The sequence below is a fragment of the Cetorhinus maximus genome, chromosome 22 (assembly GCF_964194155.1).
Source record: "Cetorhinus maximus chromosome 22, sCetMax3.hap1.1, whole genome shotgun sequence".
Lineage (NCBI taxonomy): Eukaryota > Metazoa > Chordata > Chondrichthyes > Lamniformes > Cetorhinidae > Cetorhinus > Cetorhinus maximus.
In genome coordinates, this window is record NC_135900.1 from 56,999,817 (window position 1) to 57,017,770 (window position 17,954).

At 44.5% G+C, this 17,954-nt stretch overlaps 1 protein-coding gene across 1 annotated transcript in view; it reads right to left on the bottom strand.

Moving 5' to 3' along the window:
- aass (aminoadipate-semialdehyde synthase) overlaps nt 1-17,954 on the bottom strand; it is an 86,948-nt gene that overhangs the window by 36,325 nt on the left and 32,669 nt on the right. The window contains exons 11-17 of the mRNA XM_078568375.1: nt 17,405-17,467; nt 17,247-17,314; nt 13,126-13,247; nt 5,083-5,212; nt 4,378-4,488; nt 1,513-1,621; nt 873-1,013 (exon numbers count right to left, since the gene is read on the bottom strand). Of these exons, the coding sequence (XP_078424501.1) occupies nt 873-1,013; nt 1,513-1,621; nt 4,378-4,488; nt 5,083-5,212; nt 13,126-13,247; nt 17,247-17,314; nt 17,405-17,467 (744 nt within the window). The remainder of the gene's footprint in view (nt 1-872; nt 1,014-1,512; nt 1,622-4,377; nt 4,489-5,082; nt 5,213-13,125; nt 13,248-17,246; nt 17,315-17,404; nt 17,468-17,954) is intronic.

Consider the following 17,954-nt stretch of genomic DNA (forward strand, 5'->3'; position numbering starts at 1 on the left):
CCCTATCATTTTAATTTATGTTTTATTTTCAGTTAGGCTTATGGTTCCATTTTCAATGGACTTATCCTGAAAATGGCCACCAAAACCATTGCCTCAATGAAAACATGTACCCAAGTATTTCAAAGACAATGTTGCTGGCAGGAAGATGCTGGCAAAAGGCAGCCAGGAGAAATCAAGGATTGTACAGCTAAAAGTACACTGGAATTTAGTATTTGGCTACAAAGGATAAAGGTGTTGCACATTCCCAAAGATGCAGTTAAGTAACTGAAATCTAGTTCTAAGGTCCAACATGACATATACATAGTTATAAATTCTATGTGATCTCCTATGGTGATGCTTGTTTGTGTTTTGCAGTCTGGATGTCTTTGTGATGTTATGACCAACATGGACATGTGTTTTATCTACTTTCCCTATGATGACCATTGCTCAAGTCCTCCTGTGAGGACATGGTCTACAAATCCATGAAGTTGCCTGTGAATTCCAGAGGTCAACTAGTGGCTAATGGTAGCCGCTCATAAACTCCAGAGGTCAATTAGAGGATAATTGTGGCTACTTGTATAAACCAAAGATCAATAAGAGGGCGATTGTCAGTCCCTGTAATTTTTTTTGGCTCAAGGTTGGAAAAACTCTACATCAATGGTTGCCTTTTCTTTTGGAAAATAAGATTGTTACAGAAAAAGTGAGATACTAGATCTTATATGCTTTGCAACTGATGAGCTGCTAAAGGACAAATAGTAACCCTGTTAATGGGTTCTTTCTGATGCTGGTCATGATCATTTTTGCATTAACTATTGAAAAGAGCTGTCTGCTACTGAAAGAAGACTGTAAGATAAGGCTCAATAAAAATAAATTAAAACTTAACAACATTTTACCTCTCCATCCTTTAAGTAGGTGGCTGGACGGATTGTATTTAACAGAGCTCCAGAGGGACTCCAGCTGAACTTGTACCCTAGGGGGTTATCAGAACATTCAGGGGCAGGGAGACCTCCACAGAAAGAAACAAAAGACTCTATCTAAAGAAAGAGAAAAAAAATTACAGCAGCATAAATCACAGCCCAATAAAACCAATGCACACTTCAGTTTTAAAACTACTCCAATATAAATGCCTTACTCCCAGTGTGGATGACTTTTAATAAAACCTGTCGAATCACACAATTCATTAAAGCAATTGTTTACAATCCTTCATCTCCATCCAATCTGAAGCTTTTCCCTGACACCAAACCTAACAATGCACATTGCATCAGTTTGGCAGCAAGGGACAGAGACTGATGCTCCCATTTAATTTCTATTTTATTCAAGTACTATTGTACTCTCATTATTGTGATCACTTAAAAGTCTCAGCATATTTCCCTTCACTTTATAGACCGGATGAATCTAATTTTAATAACAATTTTTGTCTGGATGCTTTGACTAATCAATGGAACTGGAATTTCAATTCTCTGGCATAAATATTCTGAATGTAAATTAGGAGATGATTCATTGTAGAGGTAAACTGAAGATAATAGCACTCACTGTTGAACCTTGCTCTTTTGCCTCGTCAATACGTTTCATCGCCAGCATGTGGTCAATCCCTGGATCCAGACCAACCTCATTTAAAATAGTAATCCCAGCGTCCAGTGCACTAAACAAGATACAGCAGACAAGCAATGAGAACAATATCCAAAAACAAATCAATAACACTTTTTTCCTCCCCAGCAATTTTCATATGTGCCCCTTTAATAAAAGAGATTCAGAAAAAAGCTTAACAGCAAAAAACAAACACTGAACAACATCTGGTCATTTATCCACATGGCAAGCACTTAGAACATCCCATACAGTTACTTTTGCTACATTACAATGGTTGAATTCCCATGTCCCATTCGTTGTCAATGGGGCAAAACGTCAAAAAAAAAGAGATGAAGGTAAAAAGGCGTTACTGATTGTAATCATTACAAGTACAAAACATATTTGAGGTTAATACACCATTTAGAGTTTTGTGTAAATAATTATTCTTTCATGTTGGTGGTGAGGGGAAATAATGGTAATAAGGCTTGATATGGTTCTATAAAAGTGCAGCAATATACATCAGAGCGCTAAGATGTTGCCTGTGACGTCATCACTATCACACGGTGCTGCTTTTTAAATGAGTTATTTTTAATCTCATAAAATTACAAATGACCTTCTGCAAGACAAATGTTCAGCCTTAAATCTAGTGGTTGTGGTGCAGTTAGCATCTTAGAAACTCAGGTAAGCACAATTATGCAGAAGATTACACAGAAAGAGGGGAGGGGGAGAGTGAGAAGAGAAATGGATGAGGAGGAAACCAAGACAGCTCTGTATGTGGAATGTGAAGTTGAATCTCTGGGCTGAGTGTGAGTTAGGCTTTGAAGTAATGGTATGGGAATGTTCATGCATGAACTCTTGATCTGTATGAAAGACTATATTTGGAACAAAGATTCCGTGTGTATTAACTGTTCATACGCTAATATGCACATAACATAATATCAGGTCATGACAAACATCCATATTTCACTTGGACATCAAGGTTTTAGATCAGTGACCGCTTGCTGCCATTCATGGAGGAAAATCAGCACTGCTTCTGGTTCCTACCTGCCACTGATTGAATGTCGCTGTATCCTGTCGGTGGGAATTATTGCCATCATTGCAAAACATCAGGAAGTGCTGCTTACTGCCTGCAACAGGTTTCAATCCCCAGGGATGGAAGCAGCATGGAGTTGGAGCCACTATGACCAGTGCTTGGGTGCAGGAGCCAAGGGGTGAGAGCATCAGCATGGAGTGGACAAAGGGGTAGCTGGGCAAGTTTGCCAGCTTCAACAAAGCAAGGAGAAGGGTGTTAGGATGGACTGGAGTGGGGCAGAAGGCCAAACATGCCACAGTGAATGAGATGGTAGGGGGGGAATGAGTGCCAGAATGAATCAGGGAAGTGGAGAAGGGGAGAAGCAACAATATCTATTCACAATAACCCACAATTTCTCTGCAAAAAATGGCAAAATCAATGCATATTTTTCTAATCTTGCACTATACAAGAAATGAAATGTCGCGTATGCCTGCAGCTAAATTACAACAAGCCCATGTCTTACTGCACTTTCAGTGTCATATTTGGAGCTGTTTTTGAGTTGTCACTTTTTAAAGCCATTCATTAGTTTGTACCAGTTTTCCAGGTTAGCTCATAAGTGAAAACATTTTTCGATCACTCATTTTCTGTCGTTTTTACATAAAGAGGTTTGGTAGAGTTATAGAATTTGACAGCACAGGAAGAACCCATGTGGCCTTTTGTGCTTGTGTGGGCTCTCTGAAAGCCATGCTCAACTAGGCCGGAATTTTATCCGCACTACAGGGGTCCTGACTGCTGGCCAGAAAGCCAGGGGCAACAATGCCTCTGCTGTTTGTAGGACCCTGGCCACATATTTCAACTGTCCAGCAACTAATTAGTTCCTGTGCCTTTAGCCACCAGCAAAACAGCGGGCTGGCCGTTCAGCAATCTCAGCAGCACTAAGAGGAACAGCAGACACTGCTGGACTGCACCTGGGTGAAGAGGACGTCATGGGAGCAGGCTATCCTCCAAATCATGGAAGTGGGTTCTGGGGGCATCATGCAGGGCCAGTCAGGCAGGCCTTGGCAAGTGGGAGTGGGGAGAGCAGAGGGGAGGGCAGAGCAGGGTGCCACTGGGGTGGTCATTGACACTGGGGGCCCCTCCATGCTCGAATAGGAGGACTCCCCACCCCCGAGGCTGCAGGATTCACCAAGGGTGTCTCCTCACATGGCAAATTGCCCACGCACCTCTGGTAAATTGCCTTTAACTGGCCACTGTGGGGGGAGGGCCATCCTCCACCTTCCCCACTGTTGGTAAAATGCCATAGGAGCAGGAAGATGACAGGCACTCCACCCGAACCCCGCAACCTTTCCTTGCCATTTTATGAGCCCTCCCTCCTCCCAGCCATCTCCAGAAGGCTAATAAAATCTAGTCCCTAGTCACAAATCCTTGCCCTTGGCCCTTAAGTTTTTACATTCTTATTTTCAAACACTTATGCTCTTTCATTTTAAAATTTATCATGGATATGTGTCCATTATTGATCCTGGTACAGAATTCCATGCCCTGCCAACCCTCCCAAGTAGCAATCTTAATCTCTTTATTCGTCTGACGATAAATTTACATCCTCTACTTACTGTCACCTTGACCAGTGGATATTTATCAAAATCTCTCAATTTTGATTAATTGGGGCTTTACAAAGAAAAATATAACTTTTAAATGTATTTTCAGGTGGAGCCTGATAACTATTAAATTGTAAGCAGCTGTAAGTTAAATGGTAGAGGCCTTTTAAAGACTGGAAGGGTGAAAGGTAAAATTCCACACTCAGCTCTTCCTGCAGTACCAACCTTTGGTGCATTTCTTTCATTTCAGGAGTCTGGTAGCTTGCTGTCACCATGTTCACTTTTTGTTTGATGCATTCCTCCATTACCATGGGATGAAAAACACCAGGCAGCAAACTAAGCGGGGAAGAAAAGTCATAAAGATTGTTTCAGAGCACGAGCAGATAGACAGTGTGGGGCTGTGACAGACCAGGTGAAGAGTAGGAGGAATTTGTGACGGACAAGGCAGACCTATGATCAGACAGCGTGGGGCAGCGACATACAATTTAGGTTAGTGATAGACCCCTGGCAGGGGGAACCTGTGACAAGAAAGCCTGGGTCTGTGAGAGGCAATGCAGCCCTGTGCTTCCTTAAGGTGAGCAACTTACGGTAATTATTTAGGCTAAGGGCTGAAAATTTTCAGTTAAGCAGAAGCTATATGAGAAAATCATCCTCTCATGTAGCCCTCCTCCACATAAGGTTATAATATATTATTGGAAGATTCTATTGAGGTTCCCTCTCTCAGGATGAAACTCTACACCTTTTCAGTGCTCTCCCCTTTAAGCTCTCCAGATGTAATCAGGAACACATCCAAGATGGGCAGAAACATCATCTATAGCAATTTTTTAAAAATTCATTCATGGGATGTGGGAGTTGCTGGCTAGGCCCCAAGTAAAATGGGAGGAGCCAAAAGGAGGAGATGAAGAGGAGGAGAACAGGGCCTAAACTAACCTGATCACAAGGTCATGGGATTTCACCAGTGAGGAGAGTTCGTCTCCACACTTCTTCATGTCCAGTATTACTGGAGTGGTGTGGTTATAGTTGGAAGTCAGTTTTTCCAACTGGTCTTTTAGTGCTGATGCTGCAGAACAAAATCAAAAATGGACATCAGCTTAATCTTTAGTTATCTATTTGATTTAAAGCCATTACATTAGGGTCAAAGCTTGAAATATGCAACGTGGTATTCATGAGAATTCTCATATAAATATTTTTTAGTTACATGTCTTCCAAACCAAATTAAAAAGCATAAAGGAGACCCTTAAAACTTATACAGTTCTTGTACACGTTTAAACTCTTCATTTTGTTCAGTGTTGAAGCTGATTCTGCTGTGTGTGGCAGCTGTGATTCAGTGATAACTCTCTTGCCTCAAAAATTGTGGGTTTAAATCCCAATCCAGAAGTTTGATCACATAATCTAAGCTGACACTCCAGTGCAGTAACGAAGGAATGCTGCACTGTCAGAGGTGCTGTCTTTCAGTGAGACCTTAAACTGAGGCCCTGTCAGCCCTCTCAGGTTGGCAATACGGTAACATTTAACCTAGGAAATCATGGGATTGCCTCCCTAACAGCACAGCAGGTGTACAAACCCTACATGGACAGCAGCAGCCTTCTCAAGGACAATTAGGAACGAGCAATAAATGCTGGCCTTGCCAGTGACACCCACATCCCATGAGCAAATAGAGTAAATACCACCTGTATTTGCATCATTGGCAAATTTGGATACATGATTTTCTATCCCATTAACTAAGTCATTAACAAAATATGTTGAATATTTGAGGGCCCAACACAGATCCTTGCAGGACATCACTAGTTACATCTTGCCAATTAAAGTATCTGCCCATTATCCCCACCCTCAGTCTCCTGCCGCTCAGCCTTTTTCCTAACCAAGTCATTATTTTCCTTCGGTTCCATGGGCTTCAACTTAAGCAAACAGTCTCTTATGAGGGACTTTATCAAGTGCCTTTTGGAAGTTCACATGAAACACCCATAGACACTCCCTGTCCACAACTTCAGACACCTCTTTGAAAAATTCAATCAGATTGGTCAGGCATGATCTAGCCTTCACAAATCCATGCGGTACGAAGTGGTTCTGTATCATATTCAATTCTTTTTGATCATCTCCCAGAGATCTTCTGTCATTTTACCCATTCCATTAACTGATATGCCCAGTTTACGGTGAACAATTTTTCTCTCATAGCATTGGAGTCAGCCTTACCTATATCTATCATGTCGGTTGCTGTTTCTATGGGGGGAATTTTCTCGTCAGGGGGGGTTGAGCAGGAGCGGATGGGCGCGCAGCCGATCGCCACCATTTTACATGGGCGGGCCAAATTTTGCTGAGCGTTCCCTGTGCGGTTGGGGAGGGGCGGGGGGGGGGGGGGGGGAGTAGGCTGAGTTGGGGCCTGCACTCTTTTGCACACATCTCCCTGAGGCACAGAGCTGCCTCAGGGAGATTATTTTGATTTTTTAAAATTTTAATAAATAAGAAAAAAAATTAAGACATGTCAATGCTGGGACATGTCAATGAATTTTAATTAAAAAATGTATTTAATTTATAAACCCTTCACGAAACCTCATCCCACCCGTGGATGAGGTTTCATGATAAATGCGAAGGCCGCCTGGGCCCTCGCTCACTGCCAGTGCATGGGACATTCTCATACACACCTTCATTGTCCTCATCCCATCCATGGGACCACCCAACACTCACACATGCCAGGCATACTTATCATCTGGCCTGATAGGTGTCCTGCTTACACTCTCTCCATCTCTATTTATGCAGTATAAGCTGGCACACAAGAGGGAGAGGTCACAGACAGGTGGAGGAATGCCCGAAATCAAGATCCTCACTTTGAAAACAGAGTCATCCAGCTGGCCAGCGATGACCGGGACTGGCCCGGTGCCGATGGTGAGTTCGGCGGTGCTCTACCAAGTGAGGATCCAGCAGTGCAACATCCATCAGACAACCATGCCGTGAGTGATGTGTCCTGTTTCACAGGCCACTGCCATGCACTAATTATCTCTCCTTGCTTCTGCAGGCACATCTGGGGGAACAGACGATGGAGTCCATGACCCAGGGCCTCCATTCAAGCCCTGAAGAAACCTCTGAAGAGAAATCTGGAGACACCCTCCCAGGATTCCTGTCACAGTGCTCACCCTTCACCAGTGCAGAGACACACACCTCGGTGGGACCTAGCTTTACAGTGACCGCGGGATCACAACCTGCTGAGCACACCACACTGTCTGATCCACAGCAGGCGGAGGCAGGGACTTCCCAGGCATCCTGTGCTCTGACTGCTGGAGGCCAGAAATTTGCTGAGTCCGAATCAGATGACGAGCCTCTGGACTCAGTCTTGTCACAGTTGCTGGAGCTGCAAAGGCAAGCTCGGGAACATCAGGAAGGGATGTGTGTTGCACTCCTCAGATTGCAAGGCACGATGGAGGAGTCTGTTCGTCTTCAGGCTAAGGTGATAGCGCCGGTATTGCATCGCACCAAGGTCAACACTGGTAGGATGGCGGCCACCATAGAGACCTGTCACTCCTGCGCAGACTGAACTCCATTACTGATGCCATAGTTGGCCTCCAATAGTGTATACGCAAGAGGGGTGTTGGTGCAGCTCGGTCTCACTCCAGCTTCCGCTTCTCCTCAAGGAGTCGGCCTGGGTCTCTTGGACACCCAGAGTGAGGAAGATCAACAGGTGTAACCTCCAAGGCCATCCACCCAGGTGACTCTGGGAGTGACCGGCCCAACCGAATCCCCTCATCCTGTGACCTCCGCAGCTCCAGCTGCACAGGCCGAGGAGGGTGCCACTGCCACACAGCAGGACCCCGAAATCAGGCCGAGGCCTTCCAAGTCTCGGCCCTGCAGAGGTCGCCTGCCAAGGTCATCACAGACAGGATGTAGCAGTCAGCAAGCTGCCTCTACCTCTGCTGTCAATGTCAGGGAGCACCAAGACATAGCAGCAGGGTTAGGAAAGTTAAGAAGATGTAACTCTTGTGTACAGTGCTAGCGCCACACTATAGGAAAGATGTGAACACATTGGAGAGAGTGCGGAAGAGGTTTACAAGAATGGTTCCAGGGATGAGAAACTTTAGCTTTGAGGATAGATTGGAGAGGTTGGGACTGCTTCCCTTGGAGGGAAGAAGGCTAAGAGGAGATTTGATAGAGATGTTCAAAATCATGAGGGAGCTAGACAGAGTAGATAGGGAGAAGCTGTTCCCACTCGTAAAAGGTTCAAGAACGAGAGGGCACAGTTTTAAAGTGATTTACAAAAGAAGCCAATGTGACATGAGAAAAAACTTTTTCACACGAGTGGTTTGGGTCTTGAATGCACTGCTTGGAAGTGTGGTAGAGGCAGGTTCAATTGAGGCATTCAAGAGGGCATTAGATGATTATTTGAATAGAAACAATGTGCAGGGGTACGGGATAAAGGCAGGGCAATGGCACTAGGTCATAATGCTCATTTGGAGAGCCTGTGCAGACACGATGGGCCAAATGGCCTCCTTCTGTGCCGTTAAAATTCAGCGATTCATCCCCATCGGCATCCTCCTCACTGGAGAAGACCTCCATCTCCTCCTCAGCCAGCTCGTCTCCCCGTTGCAGTGCCAGGTTGTAAAGGGCGCAGCAGATGACGACAATGTGTGACACCCCTTGGGGACTATATTGCAGGGCTCCACCTGACCTGTCCAGGTACTGGAATCTCATTTTCAGCTTCCTGATGGTTTGCTCCACCAAGCAGCAAGCTGCAGCATGAGCATCATTATACCGTCGCTCTGCTGCAGTCTGAGGCTGCCGCACAGGGTCTCTGTGGGTAGCCCTTGTCCTCGGGGAGCCATCCCTGCAGCTTCTGTGGACCCTGGAAGACGTCAGGGATCTGTGACTGACTGAGAATGCAGGAGTCGTGCACACTCCCTGGAAACCGTGCGCAGGCTGTGTTTGTGATGGTCGCACACCAGCTGCACATTCAGCGAATGCACTCCCTTGTGGTTGACATAGTTGACCGTGTGTTGCGACGGAGATCCGAGTGCCATGTGAGAGAAGTCAATTGCACCCTGCACCTGTGGGAAACCCAAAATCTGGGCAAATCCAATCGCTCTTGCATCCTGGCTGTCCTGGTCCCAGGTGAAATGCACAAAGTTGTGTGCCCTTGCAAAGATGGTATCCGTGACCTCATGAATGTATTTATGGGTGGAGGTTTGTGATAACCCACAGAGGTCACTGGCGTAGAAATTGAGCGCCACTGTCACTTTCCTGGCCACTGGCAGTGGATGGCTCCATGTTCACATGGCAGTAGCTGGCAAATGTGACCGACCAGTTCCCTGGACATGTGCAGTCTTCGGCGACACTGGTTCTCAGTCATCTGCAGGAATGAAAGGTGAAATCTATAGACTCTGGGTCTAGCTAGGCGCCGACCAAAGTAGGCTCATTGTTGCTCTTCAGCAGTGTGTGCAGGAGCCCTACCTGCCTCTTCTTCCAGAGGCTGCACTGTTAGCTTGAACCACGGGGGAGACTGGTCCAACCCTGAATGGACATTGCAGGGGCTGTGAGCACCTCCACCAGTGACTGCTCCATGGCCAGCTTTAGCAAGGAGATTATACAATGTGCCTAGTCGTTCAACTGTTCTGCAGTTCACTAAAATGCTCATTACTTTGCAGTCTGTGCCCGAGGGGTGAAAAGCTCTGGAGCACTAGGTTGTATTTTGATGCCTCTGCATTGCTTGAGTGGGCAGAGAAGCTAGAGGACCGACTCCAATCATATCAATGTGGCTGCGCCTGAACGGTCTCAGCTGCAGAGGAATGGTCACTTTATACAAGGTGTCCCTAATGCATGGCTGCCTCCCTCGCCCAGCACATGCTTGTGTGCTACCTTCAACCGCAGGGCAGCCTTTGCCCCCACCTCTCCCCAAAGTACCTCAACTGCAGGCAGCCTTTGCCCCCACCTCTCCCTAAAGTACCTCAACTGCAGGCAGCCTTTGTCTTCCCCCCCCACTCCCCCACATTGATGCACCTCAACTGCAGGGCAGTCCTTCCCCCCGCCCAAACACACCTCAACCGCAGGGCAGCCCTTGCCGCCACCCCCCCCCGACCCCCCACCCCTGATCCCACCCCCCCCTACAACATGTATTAACTTTGAAGTCGAACAGGCGAGCGCTCCACAACGTTACTCCGAGTTCCCCTCAAAATGCAGCCCGCCAAGCGCATGCCTTTTATGTGCTGTTGTGAAACACGTCGGCATGCAATCACACCAACGTGGGTGGACGACTCCAGCAGGCTGGCTTTATAATGATATGCAGATGTATTACAATGAGGATCCTGATGGCAAGAAACACAGCCTGCTATCGACAGGCAGAGCGGACGATCGTAAACTGGTTTCACGACGTCGTGAAACCGATTTTTGGACTTCTCACCATATTGTCCACTCACATCACCGAACACGACCGACGCCAGCGGGCACGGACAATTCCGCCCAAAGTTTCAGGACTGCCCTGTTTTACTCTCGATTGCATTTTGTAGATTGATAGGAGCAATTTTCTTCTACGCTTCTTCATTTTTAATTTAAAAATACACGATACAGTTAAGGTACAAACAGAGTTGAGTAGAGGAAGTATTTGTGAGAATGTTTATGGGATAGTACCTACCATTCCAAATTAATCCAAGAATGAAATGTGTCATGCCCAGTACAGACATGAAGATATCACAAAGTTTAAAGCTATATTTTAATAAGTGAACATAGACAGTGTTAAAATGGCTAACGTGGCTTTTGGTAGTGTCTGCGGCCAATGGCTGATTAAATATGGGCCTGAGTGAAGGAACCTCATAGCCACTTGTGAAATTCACACATCTCATTGTTTAAGCAATGGGATTTGCAGACAACTCTGTCTGGGGACAATAGAGACCTCGAAACTCAATGGGCGTAAGATGAACATGAAAAGTATCCCATCGACTTTTCGTTGTATTGTGATGGCCCCTCATCCAAACACAAAGACCTTGGCTGATTCAAACTCTCAAGGTGTGAAAAGCCACAACAGAGGATGTTTATTGGCCTAACACACCACCTTATTTGGAAAAAGGACTTTGGATTTATAACAGGCCACATGGGTAAGACAGCCATTTTTGTTGTCTGCTTTTGAAATAAAAGCAGAAGCCGTTTTGAGACAGAGAAACCATTTACGCTTCTTCATTTTTAATTTAAAAATACACGATACAGTTAAGGTACAAACAGAGTTGAGTAGAGGAAGTATTTGTGAGAATGTTTATGGGATAGTACCTACCATTCCAAATTAATCCAAGAAAGAAATGTGTCATGCCCAGTACAGACATGAAGATATCACAAAGTTTAAAGCTATATTTTAATAAGTGAACATAGACAGTGTTAAAATGGCTAACGTGGCTTTTGGTAGTGTCTGCGGCCAATGGCTGATTAAATATGGGCCTGAGTGAAGGAACCTCATAGCCACTTGTGAAGTTCACACATCTCATTGTTTAAGCAATGGGATTTGCAGACAACTCTGTCTGGGGACAATAGAGACCTCGAAACTCAATGGGCGTAAGATGAACATGAAAAGTATCCCATCGACTTTTCGTTGTATTGTGATGGCCCCTCATCCAAACACAAAGACCTTGGCTGATTCAAACTCTCAAGGTGTGAAAAGCCACAACAGAGGATGTTTATTGGCCTAACACACCACCTTATTTGGAAAAAGGACTTTGGATTTATAACAGGCCACATGGGTAAGACAGCCATTTTTGTTGTCTGCTTTTGAAATAAAAGCAGAAGCCGTTTTGAGACAGAGAAACCATTTACGCTTCTTCATTTTTAATTTAAAAATACACGATACAGTTAAGGTACAAACAGAGTTGAGTAGAGGAAGTATTTGTGAGAATGTTTATGGGATAGTACCTACCATTCCAAATTAATCCAAGAAAGAAATGTGTCATGCCCAGTACAGACATGAAGATATCACAAAGTTTAAAGCTATATTTTAATAAGTGAACATAGACAGTGTTAAAATGGCTAACGTGGCTTTTGGTAGTGTCTGCGGCCAATGGCTGATTAAATATGGGCCTGAGTGAAGGAACCTCATAGCCACTTGTGAAATTCACACATCTCATTGTTTAAGCAATGGGATTTGCAGACAACTCTGTCTGGGGACAATAGAGACCTCGAAACTCAATGGGCGTAAGATGAACATGAAAAGTATCCCATCGACTTTTCGTTGTATTGTGATGGCCCCTCATCCAAACACAAAGACCTTGGCTGATTCAAACTCTCAAGGTGTGAAAAGCCACAACAGAGGATGTTTATTGGCCTAACACACCACCTTATTTGGAAAAAGGACTTTGGATTTATAACAGGCCACATGGGTAAGACAGCCATTTTTGTTGTCTGCTTTTGAAATAAAAGCAGAAGCCGTTTTGAGACAGAGAAACCATCAGGAGGTCACTGAACCAGCTGCAACCAAGGCAATAAACAGCAATACTTTAAAAGTATTGGGGTTACTTAAATTGGGACAACCACTCCTAGGGGAAAAATATACAACCTTCCCATAGAAAAAATATTAACCACAAACAGTAAGAAAACATAAATTCTGCCATGACAAACGCTAGATTAACATATCAGGTGCAATTATTCCACAGAGTTGCTAAGTGCAGTGCTGCTGTAGAATCAGACACAAAACAATAATCTGTTTTCTTTTAGGTAATAACCGACTTGTTGTGTATTTCCGGAACTTGCAATTGATGTTTCAGTTTTCCCTATAGCTTACCAATATTTTTTTTATTTTGGATTCATTAGAAGTTGTAGGTGCTATTCTATGAATATTCTCAAAACTACTCCCCGTGCTCAAATCTTTTTGCACGCATTTACAATCTCAACAGAAACATCAATCAAAAGGAATCTTCTTGAACCCACTTTCAATGTCACTAGTTGCTAGATCAACATGATGACTAAAACAAAAGCATGACAAAAGCAACCTTTAAGGTACAAATGGTTACTTACCGACGGTCACCTCAATGTCAGTGTCCCTGGTGATATATTCCAAAACCGGTCCCGAAACATAACCAGATCCAAGTAACAACACCCGGCCTTTTGCACTCATCTTCCTACTTTGAGCAGACTCCCTAAAAACACCATTAGGCATTTTAGATGAACAGCAGTCTGCTGAGTGACACAATTCTAACAATATTGTTAGAGACAAAATGGATGCAAATTGCAAGTAAATAGTTCCATTTAGTCAAATTTGTTTCAAAAGTTAATTAAAACAATGCACCACCAAAGAAAATTCATAAAATTATATAGATTCGTTGCAGTCCATATCCTGGATGTTAACAGAGCAGGTTATATAGGTGGACAGGGAGCACCGTATGCAACAACACAGCGTGTATCTTTAGTACTTAACAGGTTCCCTGATGGAAGTCAGCTTAGCTTTCAGTCGGGCGGTGAGGACTCTGAAGCAGGACAAAGGAGCAAGCTGGCCCGATCCCCGCCCCAGTAGTAGTGAGGGACTGAGGTCAATCCCTCACCTTTGTATAAGGTAGGATCTGATAGGGTGGGAGCTTTGGGAGTTGGGGGTAGCACTGCTGCTTTTCCTGACTCACCAGAAGCCCACACCACCTCCCTTCAGCTGACTGGTTTCTGAGTCCTGGGAAACAGCAGGCCAAGGCTAAACCTCCGGACCCTCATTACAATAGTTAAATTACTAACCCACCTCCTGGCAGCAGGCTGGCTGCCAGACACTCGTGCTATCTCTGACAAATCCCAACTGGACAGGTGAAAGGTGAGTTTCAGAATCTTAGAATTTTAACATCTGTACCAACCCCCAACCCACCCTTTTTTAGGTGTTAAAATACAGCCCTACTGTTTCACTGTTAAAGCTTACAGTTTCTAAAGCTGCTGTTAAGCAATTCATTAACCTATCGGTGAAACATGCACTACTTTGGCTGATGCAATAAATTTACACTAAAACATTAAAATAGCAGTAGAACTAATAGGTCAAGAAACCTCTTCATGGAAGAAACAAGTGTCCTGCAGCTCACACAAGAGCAAAATGTCAAAGGTGTAATCAGGAGATAAACCAGCACCACTGTGCAAGGGATTACAAATCTAGTTAGCAAGGACTGTTAGCAATTACATTACCACTATCAGAGGGCATTGTGCTTTGTGTGAGTTAGTTAAATGCTAACATTTGGCCAAGATTTGTTGAAGGCTTTCCTGATATTTTTCTATATTCAAGTGAGCCTAAGGTGGAACTTAATGGTGCCCACTGGAGCAGGCAGGCCTGGAAAAATCACACAAGAGGTCATGTATCCTACTCGATGGTGGGAAACCCGCCCACTAATGACAGGAAGGCAATTAGGCTCATTAATGAGTCATTTAAATCTAATTATCCCTGAGCTCACCAGGATTTAATAGTGGCTCAGGGATTAAACAAGCCTCGCATGGGTCACCTGTGCCTCCAGAAAGCTGCTCAGCAAATCCTGCCAGGGTTGCTAGCAGCCTACTGGAGTGGGGTCGGAGGGGCGGGGCATTCACAGTCACTCAGTGCCCAATTTAAGCACCCAGCAGAAGGGGGAGGAGCCTGATGAGTTCCACCCCCTCGTTTCCAACCTCCTCCCCACACCTTGCCAGTGACCTGCACTCTGCCCCGCTTACCTCTCTCTCTCCAAGGTTTCAGGTGAAGGCCCCGGTGTGCAGCCAGCAGTGGCCACCGCTCCTATTATTGTTCTGAAAGCTGCCAGCCTCTGATTGGCCAGCAGCACTCAGGGGCTGGATTTTTGCCCTACTGGGGGCTGAATACGATGGGAGGCCCAACGACATTGAAGTAGGTGCCTTTTATCTCATTTCTTCATTTAAAGGAGAACTAATATTCACGCGAATCAGCAAGCAAAGTATCCCCCCATTTGTGCTTTAAAAAACTTAGATATGGAGAAGGTAATTTCAACTTGAGCCCAAACACCTACCTGAAAAGTTTGATATCATTTGTGCTCAACAGCATTCATTTGTACTTATTTGACATCAATAGCACTCAAAAGCAATCATTTAGCTATGATTTAACATTACAAAGTAACATAACTGACATCAATGTCATAAATTTCACCAAATCAGAGAACTCAAATGTTTGAAATTAGCAACTTCGCTTAAGCATTCAGACACCAAAAACAATCACAGAATTTATTTTCCCTATTTCTGAATTTAAATAGCTTTAAACATCAAAAAACTTAACTAACTTTAGAAAAAGCAGACTCTGTTTTAACATCTGTTTTGACTTATTTATGTTTTCCTTCATAATCTATACTTCATGCAGCACAACCCTGCACCCCACCCTGCACCACCGCCCCCGATCCCCTGCCGCACCAACCATCTCTCCTTGGATTGCAGCAGTTTTCTCCCCAACAGTCTCCCTGGAGCAATTTTCTCCCCCAACCAACGACCCCCCCAAGCAATTTACTTCCACCCCTCCCCCCAACCCCCCAGAATGAAGCAATTTGTTTCGGCCCTCGCCTACCCCCCGCCCCCCCAACCCCCCCAATTTTTCAAAAGTCTAACTTGTCAGGTAGGGTGAGCCAACATAAGGCAGTATTAGGTCACATGACCAAAAGCTTGCACAAAGAGGTAAATGGGTTTTAAAGATTCTGAGAAAATCACAGACAACTTTCCCCAGAGTGCAGGCTTCTGACCCCTATTAAACTCTGACATTGGGATCCTGAAACCTGTGGGAAATATCCTGGCCTGGGTGAATGAAATGGAAGGTCTTCCAGTCCTTTGTATGTACCTTGATAAGTGTAAATATCAAAAACACGGAAAGCGCTCCATCCCACCCCCCAGGTTGCAGCAGTTCTCTTCCTCTCTCCTCGACCTCTTCCCCCTTTCTCCTCTCCTCTCCCCCTCCCTTCACCTCTTCCCCGCTCCCCTTCCCCTGCACATTCCACAGTCCTCTCCCCTTCCACTTCCCCCATCAAAACCTCAGACCTTAGCTTACAAGGCCAGTCAGAACTGGAAATGACACTGAGGCCAGTCCTGCTGCAGTTTTGAAGCCAGTATGGGAGGGGGTGAATTCGTTTTAGGTGTGTGCATAAATCAATCTGTGTCATACTTGCTGTCAGTGATAAATTTCATTGAAGGCAACATGTTTCAAGGTTCCAATCCAGTTTATAGTGCAGACCCTCAACATGCAAATATTTGATAAAACACTTCAATCGGTGAGGTTTTAAATAGACTGCACTGCCACATTCTTAGAACTGCTAACATGCAATGCAACCATTGTTAAATGAAGGATTACAAAATAGGAGTATTGCTAACATCAGAACTTCAACATCAACACTTAATGTTTGTAGTGTGAATAAGTTTCACATTCAAAGGATTTTAAAATTAACAGAATACTAGCTCAACCCGAAATCGGATATCTGATCAAATTTGCATTTGTATTATGACAAGCAGCTTTTCAATCTTACTGTGGGACAAATGTTGGACAGAGTCAGTTTGGAGTCAAATGGGTCAAGTATGTTTATACTGAAAATTACAGCCTGTAATTACCCACTGCTTTCCCCCCCACTCCAGAAGGATCAAAATCCCAACCTACATTCAAGCTTTCCTCAGTGTCAGCATAAAACCACCTGTTGCAATGGAAACCACAGGACAAAACTGGCAGAGGCGGGAAGAAAGAAAAGCAATGTAAGCTCCCACAGGACTCACTAGGCCACGCAGAACAAGAAGGGTTTCTGCTGAGTTGGCTGATCTTAGCCGAGATAGAGACCAAAAAGTTACAAATTACCCAGGGCTGGTGCCCCATGTTGCTAACTTGTCACCCTTGCTGGCAGTGGGCATGTTGTGGATGGTGTGACCCCCCCCCGATAGTTGAAAGACCACTGGTGTTCAATGCATGGATTCAGCTCACCCACAGAGCCACACAACACTAGCAAATAAAAGGCAATGCAAAACTTTACAAACAGCCTGACTTAAAATAATTCCCTTGCACTGAAATACCATAAAATTCTCCAAGTTACCAGATGCCATGCAGCAAAGCACAATGCAGCACTGCAACAATTTATATTTACACAGTTTTCACGTCGTACAGAGCATTTACCACAATACGGCAGACAGCTGAAGCCAGAGTAACTTACCTGTTCGCTCTTAATTTCTGAATATATTTGAACTTAGGAGTCAGTGAACCATTGGAGGCGATTACAGCCTAGAAATAATCAATTTGAAATACATTACATATGATGGGAGGTGAAGCAGACACAAATATACACAAAGCCAAGAACAAAACCACACTTACATTCCGGATAATTGGGGTTAAACCGTTCTCCTTTTCAAAGGGTTGCGTAGCATCAGAAGTCAACTGTGGAGGTGGAAATCAGACACAGCCCTTTTAGAATTATCGAAAAAATGTGGATTTTTAAAAGCTCAAACTGGAAAAGGACGTCACTCCCACAGATAACGCTAATCCAATTGTAAACATTACCTTTATGTTCATTATTTGGCAACAAAAACTTCAGTCTGGCTCAGCTGATAGGAGGTGCTGCATTCCACCCTAAGTACAAATTACGCTCCTGCTCACAGGCAAAAACTCTGGAGAAATTTTAAACAATAACTGAAAATGCTGGAAATAAGAAACAGTGCTAGCATCAGCAGTGGAGAGAGAAACAGTTAATGTTTCAGGTCAGTGACCGTTTGTCAAAATTTGGAGTGCTTAAAGATATCAGTGTTGTTAAGCACGGCAAGAAATGGAGAAGGGGAGGAAGGAATAAATGGGGAAGTTTGTGATAGGATGGAAGGAAGGAGAGACTAAATGAAAAAGGCAAATAGAGATGGTAATGGGACAAGTA